Consider the following 22,986-nt stretch of genomic DNA (forward strand, 5'->3'; position numbering starts at 1 on the left):
GAAAGCTAAAATCATTTTTGTTGATAAAACATGCAACTTGTGGAACATGGTATTCATATCGAAGCAGAAGTGCATGCTGAGAACCCACTATTGCGAATGGTGAACACACAACCAGTCACAAGGCACAAGGTATGTAGGCAAAATGACATTATCATGCTCGAAGCAGTGACAGGCCTAGCGAGTGAATTAAGGGGTGTAGTGTCATCACACACAAAACGAATGTCGGAATTAGAAACCAACCTGGAAAATAATCTCAAGTCCTTAATCACAACTACAACAGAGACAGAAGTGAGGAAGGTCAAGGATGAATTTCAGAAAGATTTTTCCAGGTTGGTGTCAAAGGTGAATAAATTAGATCAAACATATGCTGAAATAGTACAAAAGGGTGTAGTATCTCAGAAAGCTGACTCATGCTCCATTGTGATCCAGGGACTAAAGGAAACATCACAAAATGAAACATCTCAAGAGATGAAGAGCTCTACTGAGGACCTGCTAGTCACCTCGTTACAATTAGATGGTGTAGAAGCAGTGAGATATAAACGCTCTGTCAGAAAACACCGTGAGAGCAGAAATCCAGGCCACATAGTCTGCCAGCTTGGAACTCCAGAACAGATTGTCAGAGGTTTTAAGAAAAACATGAAAAATATTGATGCTTTTCACTGTAAATGTGATGCTGTCAACTTTCTTGATTGTGATATTATTGGACTATGTGAAACATTTTTAAAAAACACAGACATAGTTGAACTCGAAAGATATGAATGGATAGGATAGACAGAGCAAAGTTTACATGTCCGTGCCAAAAGGGGATCTGGTGGAGTAGGATTTTTGGTGAAAAAGGACTTATATCCACATGCTAAGAGTCAGAGTGACCTTAACTCAGAAGGAAGTTTGTGGATACAGATATGTAGGAACAATAAACCAGACATGTACATGTGAATTGTTTACCTGCCCCCAAATGGAACTAGTTGGATGATAGATACCGAACATTTTCTGAATGATCACTTTGAGCAGTTTTATTTCTATCAAACATGGGAATGATATACATTTGTGGAGATTTTAACTCTAGATGTGGAGATGTACAAGATATCATTGAAGGAATAGACAGCTTGAAACTAAGAGAGGTTATTGACAATGTAATGAACACTAACGGTGAATCACTTGTAGATTTTATGACAATCTCAAGTTTATGTATGTTAAATTGTCGTGTTGGTACTCAAGACTACACATATTTGAGTACACAAGGAAAATCTGTAGTGGACTATGTTTTAACCCCATATGAGCAGTGTCAACATCTGAAGAACCTTACAGTACATAGAACCAGTGAACTAATCAATAAAGCTGGTCTAGAGCCACCACCAACGTTGCCAGACCACTCAGTTTTAATTTGGGAAACAGAAGATTTTTTAATACATACAAGTAATGATACAGAAAACACCAGAAAACCTGCAAAATATATTATGAAGCATAATGTTGAAGATATCCCCTTTGATTTCCTCCTCAACAATGAAAATATGAATGTATTAAAGAACCGGATCTCACAAATTGAACAGACAAGTTTGAATCAGACAGGCTTGAATGAAATGTATCATGACTGTTGTCAGCCAGTAAAGAAGAAATGGACATGAAACTCAGTGATTCATATCAATCGGGACAAAAAGGCAAGGAAACCAAGAGCGAAATCATACTGGTGTGAAGAGCTCCAAATAAAGTGGGACAATGTGTGTGCTAATGAGAAGAGATGGACTAAGGATATAGGGTCAAAATCTACAAAAAGGAGAACTAAGGAATATGTAGAGTCTAGCAAGGAAAGAATTTGACAAGCTACATCGCAAATATAAAAGGACTCACCAAAGAGAAAAACAGATAAAAAACACAGATTCCTTATCTAAACCAAGTACATTTTTAAAAGATATTGGGAAATTAGGGATTGAAATTGAAAGGAAAATCATGATACCTGAGGAAATAGCCACAGAAGGAGATAAAATTATAACTGACCATAAACTTGTGATGGACAGATGGAAAAATGATTTTTCTGCTTTGTTAAACCCTGCCTTAACTATAGACAACCAGCAAGTCGATCACCCACAGGACTTACATAATATGCAGCAGAAGGTGACTTTAACTGAAGCAGAAGACCTATATAGACCAATAAGTACAGTAGAGGTTTCAGATACTATAAAATCAATGAAAATGAACAAGGCCCTAGGAACTGACAATATTCAAGTAGAGGTTGCAAAGAATGATACCTGCGTTGAGATTCTACATAGGATGTTCAGCCACTCTGTTTATACCTAGCTGTTTGACAGCTATGTGCAGCCTATGCTTAGTTTCAGTGCTACTGTCTGGGGTATGAATATGTACAAGGTAATCAATAATATACAAAATAAGGCCATTAGATGTTTCTTGGAAGTGAGGAAAAACAGTTCTCACGTAGCTGTCAGAGGTGAGACGGGATGGACAAGTGCATTCTCGAAAGTCAGGATTGAAGTACTGAGACAATTTCATAAAACCGCCACAGCTCATAGTGATGCTTTACCTGCTGTTGTTCATAAATGGTCATCCAGAAGAAAGTCTTCATGGGGCTATAAAGCTACAGAACTTGTGAAGAAAGTTCAGATTCATGGAAAGCATGATGTAATCGATTGTTGTGTATCAACAAGTAGATCCACCTTCCTCAGCAGTGCGTTAGATGTGTTAGATATGTGGGATAGGGAGAATGGGAACGAAGATTTATTTAATGACAGTAATAACAAGTTAAATGGTAATTTATTAAAGAACCTATAGACTGTTTAAACAGGAAATATCTACGTCAGCATATGTTAGAATGCCCATTTCAAGACAACAAAGAAGATTTGTAGCATTACTGAGGTGTGGAAACCTGTCTCTCAATATTCAAAGAGGAAGATACTAAATGATAGTCTGTGTACTTCATGTGATAAAAGTCAAGTTAAAGATGAAATCCACTTTTTGCTAGAATAAGCTAGCGACTTAAGAAACATACTTATAACATCATGCAGATGGCCAGGATGATATAGCATTACGTAAACCAATATTGACCTGAGTTGGATTAAACAGTGTTTCACTTGTATTCAATCGTTTCGCAGTTTGATGTGTTGGGAGAATAAACAGGCAAGGGAATGGCACTCACAAAGATACATAGTCAAATAGGAGAGATGTCACAATACCCCTCTGTACCCATACAGGGTCATCATAGTATGGAGTTTAAATTTAAACCTGTTGTTAAACTATTAGTTGATTTCAATGATAACGTTGTCAACCCAGAAGAAAATGTCAAATGACCCCAATGTAGTCGGCCCCGATCAGCTGATCATGATATAAACGGACTGTGCAATAAAACTCGCCTGATATGAAGTTGATAGCGCCAACAAAATCACAGTCTCTTTTACAAAGCTGGACAACCAGGCTAAATTAATCTGACATATGAACACTGAAGAAATACAATATGGGCTGGCCCGGTGCATACAACAGATGTACCACAAGAGACGGTTAGCTTTGTAAGATATCTCTGATATTTCTAATCTTTTAAACGTAACAACTCTGCGATTATAAATTGTGTAAAGTATTATGAATATTGGGATAAATCTGTGCGTTTGTTCAAGTAAATCAGTGTGCCTGAGTGAGTCCGTGTGTCTGTTAGAGGTGGTTCGTAGATCCGTATGAGCAAGCCGGGGTGGCTGGCTGAGAGAGTTGGTGTGTATCCCTGAGTGTGTCGGCATATCTGTTAGTGAGGGTCGGTGTGTTATTCTATTGAGCCAGTGTGTCTGTCGGAGTGAGTCGGTATGTACAGCGAGTCAGAGTGTGAGGGTGTCAACGTCTGTTAGTAAGTTGATGAGTCCGTTCGAGTGTGCTGGTGTGACTGTTTGAAAGAGTCACTATGTCTGTTTGAGCAAGTCTTGTAACTGTCGGAGTGAGTTGGTGTATCTGCTGAAGTAAGTCGGTATGTTTGTTTGAGTGAGTTGGAGTGTCTTTCTGAAATGGTCATTTAATATGAGCAGGTGTGTATGCTCGATGCTTGGGTGAATTAATGCCTGGCTGAGGGAGCTGATGTGTCTGACAAATGAGTATGTCTGGTAAGTAAGTGTGCCTAACCGAATAAAATTTGAAGGGGACAGGATATGTTTTCAGTGTGAAATAACGTTTTAACTGCGGTGTCTTTTAGGCCCTAGGAGGCTCGGTTGTTACATGTGTTTTATGGATGTATGGAATTTGAAACGACTTGACACAGAAATAAACTATTCTTCTTCTATCCCATTTTATACAACAAGGAAGTGATTTTCACACCCAAAGATGACATTAGTCAGTATCATCCAACTACAGTTTATTGGCGTATTCAACTAGACTTTATATAGTTTATATTCAGTTGTCAATAATTGTATCATATGATAATTATGATATTATTACACGCACATACACTTATGTATTTCACATGGCTATATTCACCGACCTTAGGGCGATCAGCCCTGTAACTTTGTACGACGCAGTATTGCGTCCGCCATCTTGTAGACAACATGTCGTTTCTCCATTTTAATGTTGACGAGTACAATGTTGAACATATACGTTTCTGACAAGTTGTCCGATTGGATATAAAATAAATGTCAGAAAGCATACATTTCACACTCACCTGAGACCAGCGGTTCATACAACAACACACATATTCCAACGAAACAAGATATATTCATAATGGCGTCCTGTCTTCTTCGAAAACTCTCAAGAAAGACTGACACTATTATACCACCCCATAATGTACTTTGGAACCCGGGCAACACACGCATGCGGATGTAGTGATAAGGCGGGCAGGCTGCTTCTTACTGTAACAGTTTTTTATCGGATATCTTTGCCTTCATAACTGATGACAGGATTTATTCTAACGGGATTCACTGAAAACAAATTAGGAAGGGAGAGGCTAAGGAATTTCACTGTCATAGTGACGTAATATGGTAATGCATATATTTCAGGAATATGAGCAATGTTTGGTTTGCGAGAGATTATGAAATAGATTCACAAATATGATTCTGCGATCAGGAAGTTAGCACTAATAACAGAAATACAACTTGCATTTAGCAAGGCTTGGTATTATGTCTGATACAGGTTTTCACTATCACAAAACGCAGTCGCCTGAGAACTTGTTTGTGTGAGTTAACTGGTCCTGAGCTGCATCAGTTTTGACAATATATCGATAATATCACAAGGTCGACTATCGGGAGTTGCATTCATACGTTGCGGAGTCGTGATAGATATAATGAACATCGATCTTTGCAAGTGAGTGACGATGAAATGCATCAAGCATTTTGCCGAAATTAACAACATTTTAGTCTCATCTTGTGACAATCTTGATAAAGACCAGCTCTGACGGGGATCTCAAGTGGCATCACAATAGAATAGTACATCATTTTGAAATCAAACCTGAGTTTTATAGATAATATCCGTGACAGTGGCATGATACAATGGTCGGTATGTCTCCTGTGTGGGGAAAATGCATGTCGTTATGTCATAGAGATTATAGTGCCATCCAGACCTGCAATTTAGGCCTCCTGTACTGGTAACTACCCCTACCATCACAAAACACATATTTCCGTTGAAGGAAAATGTTGCGTGAATATGAATCCCATCCAGGAAAGGTCTGCAACCTTTGGTGTCACGATCATGGTGAAGTCGTTCTTCTTTGTCGTCTTGTGAAACGATACATGAAAATCGATACATGATAACCCATCATGCAAAACAGATCAATGTTGTTTGTGTAACTTGAGTTCTGTATTGGACATCAGGAGTTGCGGTCTATTTTACTTTATTGTCAGGAGTTGTGATCTCCTGTCGCCTGAGCACTGATCGTTGTCTCCTTTATGGTCGTGTCAGCATATGTGGTCTCTGATACAGCTGTAACCTTTGTCTCTAGAGTCATGTCACATGCCCTTGTAGTCTTCCGTAGTGTCTTTCCAGCTGTCCTTGTTACACGTAAGGTCATGCGTCAGATGTGACAGTTCTCATATGTACTGATTTATCAACAACGGGTGCATCGGGAACTGATACCGTGCTCTCAGTTGCTGACGTTTGATGTCATGATCGTTTGATGTCATGATCAGCACCAGGTGGTGCTGCCTGGTTGTGCTACTGTGACACTTTGATAGATAATGTTACCATCTCGATCCCTGCTCCGTTAGAATCAGCAAATGGTTGTTGTGAGGCTGTATCCTTCACCCGGTAAAGTGCTGGTATCAGTTTTGGACAGATGAAATGAATACGAGAAACTGTGTAGTTGCGTATCCGATATATGCCATATGTGCTCGTGGTTGTCGACGCTGACACATATACTGATTCAGAATCACCAGCTATCGCTGCTCCAACAATAACAGTTATTTTCATCTAAATTCTCTGTATCTTAAACAATAGTGGTGTGATTTGTTGCAGCATGTGACATACCCGTCTTACATTGTAGTGATAAGCAATTCATACACTTCATCGTGACTTTGTCAACATACACAACACTTTGTGAGTAAATCAATCAATCAATCAGTCTTTATTTAATACTCAAAGGCCACAGGCCTATAGTACTAACAAAAATTTACATTTTTATATCAATCATCTGTGGGTAGCAATACACTGTTTCTATGATTACATACTTTACATAGATGGACAAATTTTCTAAGGTTCTCATACTAGCATTGTTCGAATTCATAAGTGATATAAATTTAAATGTTTCGGGATGTACATAATAGTATTTATTCACATATGTTTTACGTAAAGGTAAATATACTGGACAGACACATAAAAATACAGTTTACGTTACACATTTGACATATTTTATATTCGTATCTTTTTGTTAATTCCTTGATATCTTCCAGTTTCAATAAAGACTGTGTGCGGAGCAACAGTGAGGTTTTATGTTTTCTTACTGTTAAAATCAAAGAGATCGTGTTCTTTATATATTGTACCCGTTCTCAAATTTGTAGTAGAAACATTACTTGATAATGAGAGAAGTTGACCAATTTTCAAATATATATATTATATATATATCTTTACGTCTTTCCGTAACTGCAATAATAAAAGGAGATTGCGATTCTACAGCTTGTTTTTGTCACACATCGCCAAAGCCATCGAAGATAACAAATATTTTTTGTGAGTTACCCAGTTTTCTTTCTAGTGACTATCATATAGTCTCATAATATCATAACATTTACTTGGTAGTCTATAGGAAGGCATTGCTAACTTTCTTAACCAATATCTGGCAATCTTCATATTTGATTCTATATATAACGGATACCTTCCACATTCTCCATACGCCATACAATTTGTTGTTGATAACTTAACTCCAAGAAATTTCTTACAAGCATATAAGTGACCTTTTTCGATAGCATAAAATTCTTTAAAGCCCAATACTTCAGCACCATATAATAAAATTGGATTTATTTTTGAATCGAATATTTTGAAGAATGATTTGTATGACAAGTCACCTAAAACACGTATATTTTTACAGGATGCCGATAAATATTTTCTTTGCTTTGCAAGGATGCTTGTGATGTATGAAGTGTCCATGAGATGTGTTGTGTAAAATGTACAACCAGGTACTTATATGACGTAGTTGTTTCTAATCTGACCCCGCTGTACAACCATTTTTCATTTTTAGCTAATTTACCTCCATTTTTGAATACAACAATTTTAGTTTTTTCTGGTTAACTGATAGTTTCCAGTTCTCTAATTCGTTAATTTCACGTAGAAGACCTTTAATTGTACTAGAAAATAATATTATATCGTCCGCAAACAATAAAAGAAATATTTGAATAATATCTGGATGCAACTGGATACCGTTAGAACAATTTTCTTGAATTTGAATTGCCAGCTCATTTATTAAAAAGGTAAATAGAACAGGGCTCAGTATACAACCTTGTCCCACTCCTAAATGGCTTACAGAGGTACCAGATAATTCATTGATATTGTGGTTTCCCCATTTTGAAACTGACACCTTGTCTGTTTAGGAGACTCCATGAATTATTTCTATCAAGTGTATCAAAAGCCTTTGAGAAGTCAACAAAAAAGAATGTTTGTTCTTTTTGGCTAAGATATTTCATAATAATAGAATATAAAACGAATACATTGTCAATCGTGGTGTAACCCTTCCTGGGGCCAGCCTGCTATTGTGATATCTTGTCTAAAGTATCTGCCCATTCAACTAGTCTTCTGTTTATAATGGATGTAAATAGTTTACTAAATATGCTCGACAACGTTATGCCACTATAATTTTCGGGATTATTCGGGTCACCCCCTTTATAGATAGGAACTATTATGCCAATGGACCATGACTTGGGAAAGTACACCCTTTCTAAAATGGTATTAAATATCAACTCAACGTGTGGCAGTAGTAGATCTGTTGATTGTTTGAAACATTCTGGTATAGTAAAATCTAATCCAGAGGATTTTATTAACTTTTGATTTTGTAATGCTATGGAGTATTTCCTCTTTAGTAATAGGCGAATCAAGTAAGTCGTCTGCCAAAGTTTCAACAAAAAAAAATATCAGAACTTTCTTCTACAGTGTCAGACTGGTCACGTAATTCACTGTCATCAGAGGCTGCAACCAAGTTACTGAAATGACTGTACCAGTCCTCTATTTCTATATAATTTCTTGGATTAGATTTTTTATTCAATTTTTTTCAACATGGACCAAAAAAATTTAGAATCACTTATACTATTTTCTAATTTCTGCTGTTTGGTCTCGTAATATTCTTTTCGCTTTTGTCTACAGAGAGCATTATATTCGTTTCTACTTCGGTGGTAATATTCCAATGACTCTAAGTCTTTATATCTCCTAAATTTGTTTAAATATCTACAACGCTCTGCTTTCATTTTTTACATTCTGCGTCATGCCAAGAAGTTTAATGTTTACTGGTATGAATTGTCCTTATCATATCGCTAGCAGCTGAGCAAAGAGCTTCTGTCATCAAATCAATATACTTTTGTCAATATCAGTAAGTGGTGAATCAGAAGATTCAAGGAGGAAGGATTGTATATTATCTAAGAGTAATTTGTGCTTAAATTGCTCTACTTTGTCATGTTCCCAAATATATTAAAATACATCATTTCCCTGTCTTTTGGGCGTGTTACATGAACGAAGCGCTCGTAGAACCAAAGTGATCGGGAGATGGTAAGATTCTGTACGGGAGGGAATAGAGAAGTTCAAGCACGCTGTCAAACAGTGCGGCGGATCCTATGGTGTAATCTACAACGCTCGTGCCCTAAACACCTATATAGGTAAAATCACCACATTCGGCATCAGATCCACATCGACCATTGAGGATATGAATATTCAATATAAATTTAGGAGACATCTGCCGAAATTATTTACGACTTTATTACTAGGAAATCTCTCAATGCTGACGTAATCAAACAGGAAATCATACATTATGTTTTTGTCCTCTTCTTTATATTCAATATTATCATCTTCAACAAAGGCAGCATCTGTACCATTTCGTGCATTAAAATCCCCTCCGCACAAAATATGTACATCTTGCAGATTAGAAATTATATCAAGTAAATTATCTTGAAATATATTGATACCATTTTTACCGAGTAAACCTGTTTTGTTATAAAACGTGGATCCATCTGGGTGGTTATAAGCACATGCATGTAACATATTATTGTCAAATTTAAAAGGTGCTTTATCAAAGTTAATGAAAACACAGTTTTTTGGTGATTTTTGACCATAGAATATACTTTGCCAAATGTTTCCACATAAACACCATTATCCTACCAGAATGTCTACCAGAAACAGAACTCTTTTCTGCAGGTTTGTTTCTAACAGACCCGTGAAGGTCCGGGGATAGAATAGGCCTTCAGCAACCCATGCTTGCCATAAAAGGCGACTCAGCTTGTCGTAAGAGGCGACTAACGGGATCGGGTGGTCAGACTCGCTGACTTGGTTGACACATGTCATCGGTTCCCAATTGCGCAGATCGATGCTCATGTTGTTGATCACTGGATTGTCTGGTCCAGACTCGATTATTTACAGACCGCCGCCATATAGCTGGAATATTGCTGAGTGCGGCGTAAAACTAAACTCACTCACTCACTCACTGTTTCTAACATCGTAGTCTGTCAACAGAAGACCAGTTTCATTGTCTGAGGACCAGGTTTCGGTGACAGCAATTATATCAAATTGTCGAATAAACTCTGTATCTTGTATCTTGTTTAAAAGACTTGCAATGTTCCAGAAAATGAAGTTAACGTCTTTGTGAATGTCAGTTACATCAATGTCATCATTATCACAAGTAGTTTGATGACCCGTAAAATCACCCTAGCCTGAGCGCTATCTGTTCTGCCCTGTGCCTAGGGGGTGGGTATCCGACCTGGGACCCGGGCGTCTCCGCCGCTGTCTGTTATCTCTCGTCTTGTCTGGGTATGGAGACTGGTCCTCCTGGTTGGTTCTCTCCCTGGGTTCGCTCATGAGTTTATTACCCTTGTAATAAAACCCGGTGTCTGCTCGTCGTCGTTGTAGTTCACGACGCTGATGTCTCGTTAGGTCGTACCCCTGCTCACGTAGCACCTCCCTCATCTTCGCGGAGTGCCATTTATCCTCCCAATGACACATCCGCACGATAATAGATCGAACCTTGTCATGTTGGGAAAAGGATAATCTATGGGCCCTCTCGATATCCGCTGTAATTGTTTTACCTCTCTAGCACGGATGAGTATATCCAGCACTTTCTCCTTGCTCTGGGTGTATGTTTCCTTGTGAGACTCTGGCACCCAATATATAACGATGCTGTTACGCCGGCTATGTTCTTCCTGATCTTAACTTCGAGCTTCTAATCTTTCAAAATAGCTTCCAGATTATCAAACTTTTCCGAAAGAGCGTCCACATCAATTTGTATCAAATCTTGTTGATCCTTGTACGTTGTAACAACAGTTTTTAGATCATTTATTTCTGCTTTGATGGATCTAATGTCATCTTTCACCGAATTTATACCTTTGGACAGTCTATCTTCCTTGCTTTGGCTCACAATTTCACTAATGATATATTTTCTCAAATCATCTAGATCTTTCGTAGTCGGTGCGGGCAATGGATTAGATTCAACATCGCCCGCTCTATGTAGCATGGTTGGGACAAATTTCGATGTGGATAGGAGAAATATTGTCACATTGTCCGGTTTTCGATTTGTAAACAAATCAGTTGACCTGGCAGTAAATATCTCACAAATCTTCACACAATGTTGGTGGCGGAATCACAGATGAAGCATTTCTCTCAACATGTGATGCTATAAGTGTAGCTAAAGAGGTTACTACAAGTAGTAAGGCACCTACACAACAACAGTCTATACCTCATATCCATACCAGGCGTCCATTGTGAAGTGGGCTTGAAGGGCTGCAGTCTATCAATCTGTCTCGTACATTTTTCGAGTCATGAATCGTTCAATTTTCACACGCTAAACGTCTGTAGGAACTCCCATTCTGTTGATTCCCCGATCGTTGTGGTGTTTGGTGGAGTTCAGACAGACAAACTTAATATTTTTTGGAGAGCGATTTGTCAACTGTATTTGCTAGCCAAGGGAGATAAATCAGACCACGTGTCTTCCAATGAGAAGAGCAAATGATTTAATGAATATCTGTTTATGCCAGTTTTAGCAACATCATTGGAATACAAATTGCAGATCCCACCCCCACCCCAAGTCAAATGGTAATAACAGTCATAATAACATAAAATAGAGGAAAAAAGACGAAAAGACAAAAAGGGACAGAGCTAACTCAAACCTAACAAGACCAAACCAAACAAACTTCAAAACAAAGTATGGAAATATACACCATCCAAGGGTATATTGTAAGGTATAAGTCCTCGTAGTTTGTGTGGTTTCTATTCACAATTTTCATATTGTTTGGGAAAGCGATCTGTCGGTGAAAGATCTTCCTGTTGCAAAAGGAGACACCCGTAAGTAGTCAAGTGAATCAGCATTTTAAAAAATTCACTTCATGTTGATATTCGGAAACAGATTTGATTAAAAGAAACCTGAACCTGAAACAACGGGAGTGAACTATAAATACAAATAAGAAAAAAAAATATGGGTAAAGGCACAGCATGACTGTACACTAGTAAAACAGATATGTACGTCATGTGAAACTGTCATTCAACTGGGTCCTGCTGGGTTATCTATCCCTTGATATTCGGATGCACCGCTAGGGGATGACGTCACGACAGGCTGTATGTCTGATAGTGGAACTGCCTGGCAGTACGGTGGGGGATCATCCTTCACGACATCATTGTAAGAAGGAGGTGGAGCAGACATAAACGGCAGAACAGCAGGAGCAGTAGGTGCAGTAGGCGGAGTTTGTGGGTAGCATTGTGGTACATTGATGAAGGAGACTGTGCCTTCACGTGGTCTGTTCCTCTGTCGTTGGTCGTTGGGGCTGGATTTCTTCCTGGAACAAAGTCCACAGCAACAGCAGGTTGCAATACCCACAACTGTGATACCGCCAAACACACCTCCTACTATGGCTCCGATGTTCAGGGCCGCGGCAGCTGAATTTTTAAAAAAAGAATGAACAGAGTAAAATAAATAAACCCATTCAAATTAAGTCAAAGTGAATATTGCACATCGTACTTAGGTCTAACTAAAGTTGATATTACGATGAAACGACACTCACAACAGCTAAATCCTTGGCTTAATATTCTGGCATATTCTTGCTTTAAGACTGCTTTAAGTTGGTGCAAACTGAACGCCACTTTTAGGAATATTCCAGCAATATCAAGGTGGGCAAACTAGATGTGTTTCACACACTGCGAGGAATCGAGCGAACGCTATATCCACTAGGCTACCTAAATGCCTTGAAGCCATTTCAGTCATGTCAAAACGTGTGAGCTTAATGCAATTTGAGGCTAACGAACACTGGTCCAGTAAACATGATCAGGGCGATAGGTCGCTTTGATCAACATGACCGAGCATGCCCTTGTCCACCTCACTTGTCAACCGCCGTTTCAACATATTCTGTATCTATTTACATGTACATATATGGTGTGTGAACTGTTTTACAAACATCGTCTTTTACGAGATAAATAGAATGTTATTGCTTGCGTCAGTCAAAGTGTAACTTAAGCTAACATAGATGACCATGGATGGATCTTATTCTCTTAACCGATGCAATGTATCCTGAAATGAATGAATAAAACTGAAACACAATGAACGAATAAAACTGAAACACGTACAGCTATATGTTGGTTCGCCGGCCGTGAAGGACAACTTAAATCCCGAGCGGGAAGTCGAACCATCGGAATGGAATTTAACCTTTATTGTCTGCCCCGTTGTCTGTCTATTTGGTCCATCTGTTCCACACCATCGACCGATCGAGCTTTCAAAACTCGTCACTATTGACAGAATATCACATGAGAAGATCATGATACTTAAACAATCGATCAGCTAATGTTGCAAACGTTTGTTAGGAGATATATTTCTTTAAGCCTTTTTTGTTCTTATTTATGGTTATGTCAACATCAACTAAAATTATGATAAAGTATAAAATCTCGACAATCGGACATCACAATGATGAATCCAAATGACGCTTTGACGTAGGGCGTGCGTCTAGTGTGCTTCGTCAACGTGGATATAATGTCCGTGTCACGGTAAATGTCACACAGGTCTCGGAGGTTTTGTAGTTTGATGAAGAGGGCGGAGGCATCTGTTTCTTTTAACCATCTCTAGGATAACCGTAACTAATCGTGTAGGGTAACCATGATTAATCATAAGCCATTACCATCATAGAGCTGTACATAATCATAGGAACACGTGCTGTCGTATTCAAGGTTGAAAAAGACCGCTTCAACGTGGATGACATATCCGTCAATGGATGTGCTGATTGTCCACTCACAGTCCGCATCGCTAAATAATTAGACATTGGTATCAGCCATGTGTTCTGAATGTACAGAAAAAGATAAGAAAACGTCGGCACAAGCGTAGAGCCTAAATATAGCATGACTCTAATCTACTATATGTTTTACTCAACATCACAGGCATTGCGATTACATTATGCTTCATACAGGTCATACGAATTCACAGTGCTTAGGTGCGTTTCTGGGCTCCCTCTGATGTACACCAGAAACGTCGTGTTTTAGATATCAAAGAAGTTCCAAAACTATACCATTCGTGGTTATGCAAATCATACATAGCAAGCAATACATACAATGTAAAATATAGCTTTCACGTTCTGAATGCGAATCAAGCATCTGATTCGCCTGTATTTTTTAGCAATTAAGGACAACAGCACTTTTTGTACGAACAACTTCTGTATTAATAGAGATGTTCATTGTTACGCTTACATTCAGCTGCGACTTTTAGATGCCCCTCGAAGAAGCTGCTTCGTCTATTATCACTGTTTTTGACGGAAGCATTGTATGTACAGTGTATCATATATTAGGTTGCATAAAAAATCAAATGATTCTCGGGTACATTTGTTTCAAAAGTGACTAGGGCGGTAAGACTTTAAAAGAAAGAAAGAAACAAACAAAAAACCCAAAACAAAACAAAACGAGCAAAAAAAACCAAAAAACCCCAAAAAACATAAAACAAAATGGGACGAGGGAGGAACACATTGTTATTTTCTCTCTCTCAGAACTACGGCTTGGAAAGTTTACCACCTGTTAATGACTTGTAGAATCAGTCACAGTCGTTCTTACACACACTCATTCATAAAATGGACAAATGAATGATCGGGGTGATTCAAAATAATTCAAAATTATTTTTTAGTGACAATAAAAAATTATTACGCTCACCAATACAAATGACGCGCCGATGCCCCAGAAACAGTTCGATTTTTTGTTTAGCCTTATTCGTTATCCAAATAAAATGTATTTAATTTATTATTTATGTGTTTCGTTCATCTCCTCGTGGTACGAATGAAACTGTAAGTGTCCCTTATACTTACTCGGGGTATGACAGAGGATAATTCGGTGATTCAATATATTTTGTCTCATAGCTGATCGTATCATCGTCGCCACACGCTGAAACAAAGAGGTATACGTTTGATATTAAACACTTCTGCAACACTGGGTTCATGTGACGTTTATATGACGATGAATGAATGAAGTTCTGTCACAGCTGCCTTGAGCAATATTTCAGCAATATCGCGGTAAAATACACCAGATATGTTCTTCACCCATTATTCAATGTGGGCAACCGAACCCGTGTCTTTGGCTACCCAAGGCTACACAAGGCTACGAATCCAACCCTCTCTGATGATGACGATGCTCTGAGAGACACGTGAAAGTTTTTTGAGGCACTAAATGGGAACCTTTCATTATGAATACATATATCAGGGATTACTATTTCCTTTTACACATAAACAATGAGTGAGTGACTGAGTGATTGAGTTAGAATGTATTGTCACGCCGGACATTTTTCAGCCATATCGTGACTAAAACAAGTAAATTCATCATAAATTCATGCAATATAAAAACCTGTGGACGAAAGACAGTAAAACGAACTAGACTATCACAGTATTTGAGAAGTAAAGCTAGCATCTATCTCTAAAATTGGATTGTAAATTCAGGCAAGACAATATAAAAATGGGCAATAGATTACCAACAACTGAAGGTAGATGACCATACTAGGGACCATGGAGACTTCAAATACTTTTGCTACCAACGTAGACAGGTGACCCTCCTTTCCATAAGGTCGAATTAAAAATATAATCAGTTCATGCCGAGACAACTAGAGCAATTGTAAGGGCTCATAATGATCACAATACATTCAGTACATTCGCTTCCTGCATGGGCCCCAGCTTGATTTATATCATCCTCCAGTTGTTAGCAATTTAGACATATCTATCCATAAATACAAATACACATATTCTACGATTAAAAAGGTGAAATGTCTAAATATATTTGGAAATACGTACCCTCTTAGAAGAAGCAATAGTTATATTCTTTGACGTGGTGGAATCTTTGATATAATATATAACATTACAGTTATCACTTTCCTAGGCATTCCATGAAGATAACATCACTCTGAAGCATATCAACTACTTTTGTATGTATATATAATGGTGATGCATTTTCAGTGTGAGCCATACAGCAGGTTTAACTATATATAACCAATGCCAATACTGTATTTGGGTGCCTAATATTGGTTTTGGTTCGTTATAATTGCAGTATTTCGAGCATATATACAGCAAACTAGCCGACACCTTAGTGACATACACATACATAATACCAGGTATTATTGGACGCAGTTCTTGCCCCCTGTCTTATAGACATAAGAATATAATATAATTTTTATGAACATAATAAACTCCAATTCCCCAAAAACGGTTTAGCACAGGTGTCTGAATGTGTGCGTGTATGTGTGTGCGTGTGTGCTTGCGTGCGTGTGTGTCTTTCTCTCTGTGTGGAATATTAATGTATGTGGGTCGTCATGTATATTAAACGCATGATTAGTCCACTATGTTATTCTGCCTTGGTGGAGTTAGTATATTCCTTTGCCGATTTCATTTCACGAGGACATAAAAAAGGTGTAGACACAAACAAGGCCTATTTACTCAAGGGCAAACATCATGTATATTATCAACTTAAACATTAACCAAAACACACACAAAAAATGTTTCAGCGGGTTTTCTCTTCAAGTGATTTGAAAACAATGTTGGGGAAACGTGTGTTTCAATACGTGTTTTCATGAAAGAGGAAACGCATACACATTAATATAAAATGAAGCACCTTGCGTCCGCGCAATGTATTTCAGAGAAAATCCCCTGTCTGTGACTGAACTGTCGGTGCGGAAAGTGATGGTCATGGCGTTGCTGGAGCTGACGATGTAGCCGGAGACGTCATCACAGTATTTACCCAACCTAGTGCCGTAGGACGATGAACCTTGAAAAGTACAAAGAATTATTGCGTTGTCGGTTAAAAGAGATACTTCAAACTAAGAATACTGGTTACGGACCAGTGATAATTGAAAACCAATTCAGTTCTGAGGAACATGTGACTAAAAGTATAGTTTAGTACTTTTGTAGAATGGAACTCTGTACTTACCATCTCTGAAGAGCACGTAGTCTCTAGAACAGGACGAATCGTATTCCAAAGACATAGTCTGAACTTCAACCTTTACTTTGTATCCAACAGGGGCAGAGATTGTCCACTGGCAGTAAATATTGCTAAGAAGAAGGAGATGTTAGAATTTGATGGAATATAACACTGTGTGAGGACGGCAGTAAGTTGAAAAACAACACAGAGAAGCTTTCCTTTTGTCCCCACCACTCTAAATCAACACTGAGCTCTTCCTGATTATTATCCCCATGATCACTAGCATGGCGATCTACCTTTCGTTCTTGGTGATCTATAGACTGACTGACTGCTTTTACACTGTTTTATGTTTTATGCCAAAAGCTTTAGATGTCATATTTCAGCTTCTCGATGTTTAAATTTGTTGTCCTTTGTCGATTTTATACTTTAATATCAAATATTGTTAACGTATTACCTTAGTCATGATATGGCTGCAATATTGCCGATGCGACTTTAAAAGTAACACTCACTCACTCCTGATCTATAATCTCAACGCCCTGAATTTGGCAAGATTCATAATATAAAACCCTGCAGCTGCACCGTTCCTCACTACGGATGGTGACAAATATTATACAGTTTCGTAACTATAGCTATGCCTATCTGAGTTCTGTCTGTCAGAACAGGAGTCAGTGTATTAACTTGCCAATAGAAAATTCCAGCCTATCAACAAAGTTGATGCATATATCTACTTACTTGTTGTAGTTGTAATAGGGGTACCCAGGGGATGACAAATACCTCCAAGAGAACTGGCTGGCGCTGAGCATTGAACTACCGCAATTAGAAGCATGCGGTCTCTCTGAAAAATACAAACTGGAAGCTGTGAGTACTAGTCCAGACAGGATGAATTCTCCATCACATGGGATAAGTATTTTTCTGGGTTTTTTAAAAAACAGTTAAGGATCTCTGTAACACTGTTAGTTCTCACTTTAATTGTTGGTTTTCAAAGTGAAATTGATTTCATTTATGAATTTTGATTAATATGTTCTGTATATAGATATATTTTAATGATTGGTCGATCAGATTAGTAACTTCGATTTATAGTGGCTGTATACTCGAAGGGGATTAAAGTACTGTAAAAATATTGTCCTCCTGAGATGGTACGTAAGTCCCCAAACTTTCATAACCTATTTAGTTCTACACACTTTTTAATCGTAGAATATTTGTTGTTATATCACATCTAGCTCTAAGTACAATCGGCAGTGGCTGAAGTGATGATATGTACCCAGGCAAGGTCCATATAAGTAGCCAAAGTACTGTAAGGCCCATGGTCCTTAGAGTGGTAGTCTACTTTCAGTTGTTATCGATTCTCAGTCCTTTCCTTTATTTATTGTCCTAATTTGAAGAGTTACGTTAGAGATATATGCTAGTTTAATTTCAGTCTTAATGTTGTGCAAATGTACTGTAAGTCCCCATGGTCCCTAGTATGGTGAATTACCTTCAGTTGTTGGTGATATATAGCCCGTATTCTATATTGTTTTGTCCAAGTAGTGATATTAGTTTTTTTCCACATATTAGTTTTAAATTGTAACTGTGATATTCTAGTTGTTTTACTGTTCTTTGCAGACAGGTTATATCATATATATATATTCACTTTCAGTATTAAATGTTCTCGTCACGATATGGCTGAAATATTGCCTATGTGACGTTAGATATTAACTCACTCACTTGATATTGTGATATTCTATTCGGTTTTACTGCCCGTCGATGACAGCTGTTTGATACATTACCATGGGCTACCATTTAATGCAAATAAATGTTCTCATCACAACATGGCTGAAATATTGCCGATGTGGCGTTAAATCGTAACTCACTCACTAGTCTTGACAGTTGGTTGGGGAATTCAGAGTTATAAACTGTAGAGTAGGTTTTAGCAGAAAAGACAAATAAATGGATTGAGCATGTAAGTCTACATAGTATTAGAAGCATAGATAGGAAAGATCATACGAGATACAATTCATGTTGACTGAAGATCGACAGATTTTCTTTTGTAGATTTCCTTCACCTGCATAACTGAGTGTGCCCTGTCTCTCCGCGTATATTTAACGTGTGTAACGTGCGAATTTCATGAACAAGGGATATATTGTATGTTGGATGCATCTATCGTCAACGTCATCCCCAGGTACCATCAAATACCCCTAACCACTAACGGCAGCTCCCCTTACCCCCGTCAAGGGCTCAGTCTCTTGCACGTTTCAGTCGTCTTACACCGAAATGATAAATGGTTTCATCACCAAAACACAATTATTGTACCTGTGGTTGTTGTTGTTGCTATTGTTGTAGGAAAATTTCCAGCTTTGAATTTCAGATTGAAACCTGGTCTGGTGACATAGCTGTTGGTGTGGAAGGTGATGGTCATGTAGGGGCCCGTGCTGACGATCTGCTTGTTGCTGTGAACTCCGCAATATTTGGCCAACTGACGAGACCAATACGATGGACCTTGAAAAAGATATTTGCTCAGTCAGCCCCATATCCATATGCGTGGTAGTATTCCAATGTAACTGGTGCTAATAGAACATATATTTGGTGTAATTGTGATAAAACAAATTATGTGCCGATCATCATGCATAAAGTACCAAGTTCTTACAAATAATAAAAGCTGCATAAAAAAATCCCCCAAACCCAAACACACAAGCAAACAAACCAACAAACAATGAAACAAAACCCCGTTTGATATGATTCGATGGTACATTCGCATATTTTGGATTTATGATCAAGCGTAACTATTCAGGCATTGTCCTGAGGTAACTAAAAACTAATACAGTACGAAGACCATGCCCGATGATTATGTTTGTCTGAGGAACGTCTGTACGAACTTACCATCTCTGAAGGCAAGATAGTCACTTGAACAAAGTGACGAATATTCCAACGACATATATACAATTTCAACTTTAATCTTATAATAATATGGCGCTGTAATTTTCCACTCGCAGTTGAGGTTGCTGAAAGGAGAATTGGTATAGATATAGATATTATAAACAAATAATATGTTCAAGTGTAGAATCTTTAACACTCAAAAATTATTGTTCAGTTCTTCAAAGTAAGACTTCTATCATACGATTGATAAGTCACCTACAAGGTACGTACATTGTGACACCTCTCTCGTATTTAGTGCTAGCATCAAAGTCACATTTGCAGTGTTAAGTCGTTGTTCAACTCGTGTGCAGTGCCGCGAAGCGGTAAAGTGTGTGATGTTGTTTACCACGTGTTATTTGCTAATATTAACCAACTGGTTAACCTTTATTCATTAGTCAAGAGAGTAGGCACCTACTTCTTATAGTTCGAAGGATAGCCAAGAGAGGTCATGTACTTCCATGTAATAGAAGAGGCGGAAAGGTCTGGTAATCCACAGTAGATAGCTGTAACAGGATAAAACCAGCCGCGTGAAAAATAGACATAATAATAAAAATTTAAACAGTTTGGGACCGGGTGAGATAAATATCATCAACCGTTAGAGTAAGTGAAGTATATTCTGGGGAACACATATAAGTTAAACGTTCCTCGTTTGTGGGAACTGTGTAAAACAGGTCTCTGTGGTCGTAAACATATTAGGTCATTCTGATCAGCAGGAATGTGTATTTTCCCAGTGAAGACAGGAACAAGACCTGGACTTCAGTCACTTTCGTAAAAGCGAAAAGGCTATTACCAGATGTGTACTGCAAACGAAATCCTCCTCCTGTGAGAGAACTGTCTGAGTGAAACATGATGGTCATATGGTTACTGGAGCTGACGATGGGAGTAGACCTTTGTTCACAAATCTTTGCCAGTTGGCGAGCATTCGTTGTCGTACCTTAAACGTAAATGTATTAATTAATATGCATCTTTCATTAACTAGTGAATGTTGTTGTATTTGTACATTTACTCGGTGTCTCCAGAGTACAATCAAGCAACATTCTTTCGAATATGAAACGAATTAAGTGACGTATATAATTCTTGAAGGCAACCGTTTGTGTGAAGCATAACCAAATGGCACAGTTATTGCAGTTATTACAGTTAGATATAAAATACTTTGTCGTTCACTATACCACCATCGTTATTTACAGTTGAACCTTCCACGACTACTTGATTTATATAATATAAACACAAGTTTGCAATTTTATCCCACTTAGTTGTACGAAAGTGACCTAACTGGAATGGTTCCAATATCAAATCTTACATCATATATTGCCAACTAACTGCCTTCTCACAAAGATAGGTTAGGTGGACAGCACAAAATGCAATAACTGTTCTAAGGAAATGGAAGACGTCATACATTTATTCTGGGAATGTAACAAAGTGAGCTCCATCTGGAGAGACCTAGAAAGTTAGATATCGTACAAACTACAAAGTTCGGTAAAAATATCCAAAGAGGATGTTCTGTTTGGTTATCTATAAAAAAATAACAACCCTTGGGTCTTCAAGCTTTGTCATCATCCTGTCGAAAGGAATCATTTTCAGCTTTAGCAAGAATAACTACCCACCAACATTTCAGTTCATACAGAAGGATCTCACACAATTTTATAATCTAACAAATTACCCCTCTATCATTAACTGTAATAGGGAATATTTCAACAACCTGGTGAAACTGCTTTGTTCTATTCTCTTATACACTTCGACTTGCCCAACCCTGTGAATGCTTAGATAAATAAACAAATTATAAAGGTCACATGCAACCAAAAAATCAAACATATTTAAAACACAATTATCACTTGTTCATATAATATATAATATACATTGCCGCTTGTGAAAAGAACAATAAACAAAATTATAAGCGTACAGTCGCGATACGAAAGTGCAATATTTTGTACTTGGGCTAACTTTCCTCGAAACGAAGCCTGCGGGAGACCGAACCCAGTCATAGCGGGTAGGGGTGCACTCAAGTGTAACGACGGCTTCCGATTGGCTGGTTCATTTGCTGATACGCTGAGGGCTCATTGTGTGTACAGAAAGATGATCTGTTTGATGGGCATTTTAGAAGTATGGCGAGTCACAAGAAAGTAAGATTCTTTATGGATAACAACTTCATTTAATGTGCTTGATGCGCCGTTTCAGTATGGATTCATATACTGTTGTCAAACAAAGTCATTTATACTAGAAGAAGTTGTTATCCATAAAGAATGTAAATAGAGATGTTGGGTTTTGGAAATGCATGTTCTCTGAATTTGCATTCAATCCAATCAAAAATCATTTCAGTAGAGATGGTGAATTACTGTCATTCGTCCAAGTACAAACCAGGACTTGAAACTGACAAGAGTTTGCACCAGTTTCCGTCAGATCCAGTCTTCTTAAAAAAATGGATATAGTTTGTTTACAACCCACAGACATACAAAAATGCCACTTCTATGTATATTTGCCTAATTACATAATGTGGTAGAGACAGTACTGGGGTGCACGAGTCATAAATCAATTTATTTTGTTTATGGTGTGTAGCCTGATAGGTGTTAAGATCAAATTGCATGTGGTCAATGATTGAAGCTGTGTATTGCATATTGTCTATAGCAGACAGGCAGGCAGGTAGACATATAGGTGTCAATAAACCAGACATTGAGTTTTCTCTGTGACAGAATCTGCTTACCACAATTAAAACATTGTTTTATGTAACGAGCAGATTATTTACTTGTTTGTGTACACAACCAAGATTAGACAACTGCTCACGACCTCATAGTCTCGGCATGCATACTGTTCAAGCTCCGAGAACCTATTCACCGCGCATGCGTTATGGACACAACGCAGCACACCTATTAAAACCAATTCTTCTCCCTGCGCTGGGGGACATTTAAGTCTCATTGGAACCCACATTCGGGAAATATATTAAGTTTCTTACAACATGTCAAAACTTTACATCCCAATGAAGAAACGTATGATATAATTCCATGAATTTAATATCGTCTACCTTTATAGTGGAATAGTGGATCAGTTGCAGCCAAATGCACAATGATCTGTTAACATGCAAAGCATTCC

General features: G+C 38.0%; 1 protein-coding gene across 2 annotated transcripts in view; it reads right to left on the reverse strand.

Moving 5' to 3' along the window:
• LOC137274118 (cubilin-like) overlaps nucleotides 1-22,986 on the reverse strand; it is a 53,497-nt gene that overhangs the window by 20,457 nt on the left and 10,054 nt on the right. Inside the window, exons 10-20 of one of the 2 annotated variants that reach the window (XM_067807120.1) lie at nucleotides 20,693-20,836; nucleotides 20,318-20,405; nucleotides 19,867-19,988; nucleotides 19,300-19,485; nucleotides 17,743-17,845; nucleotides 17,020-17,141; nucleotides 16,705-16,857; nucleotides 14,919-14,994; nucleotides 13,752-13,876; nucleotides 13,207-13,365; nucleotides 11,603-12,522 (exon numbers count right to left, since the gene is read on the reverse strand). In XM_067807120.1, the coding sequence (XP_067663221.1) occupies nucleotides 12,131-12,522; nucleotides 13,207-13,365; nucleotides 13,752-13,876; nucleotides 14,919-14,994; nucleotides 16,705-16,857; nucleotides 17,020-17,141; nucleotides 17,743-17,845; nucleotides 19,300-19,485; nucleotides 19,867-19,988; nucleotides 20,318-20,405; nucleotides 20,693-20,836 (1,670 nt within the window). In that variant the 3' untranslated portion in view covers nucleotides 11,603-12,130. Of the gene's footprint in view, nucleotides 1-11,602; nucleotides 12,523-13,206; nucleotides 13,366-13,751; nucleotides 13,877-14,918; nucleotides 14,995-16,704; nucleotides 16,858-17,019; nucleotides 17,142-17,742; nucleotides 17,846-19,299; nucleotides 19,486-19,866; nucleotides 19,989-20,317; nucleotides 20,406-20,692; nucleotides 20,837-22,986 lie in introns of those variants that run through there. The other variant, XM_067807121.1, reaches the window with a different exon arrangement.

This window comes from Haliotis asinina, chromosome 2 (genome assembly GCF_037392515.1).
Source record: "Haliotis asinina isolate JCU_RB_2024 chromosome 2, JCU_Hal_asi_v2, whole genome shotgun sequence".
Classification (NCBI taxonomy): domain Eukaryota; kingdom Metazoa; phylum Mollusca; class Gastropoda; order Lepetellida; family Haliotidae; genus Haliotis; species Haliotis asinina.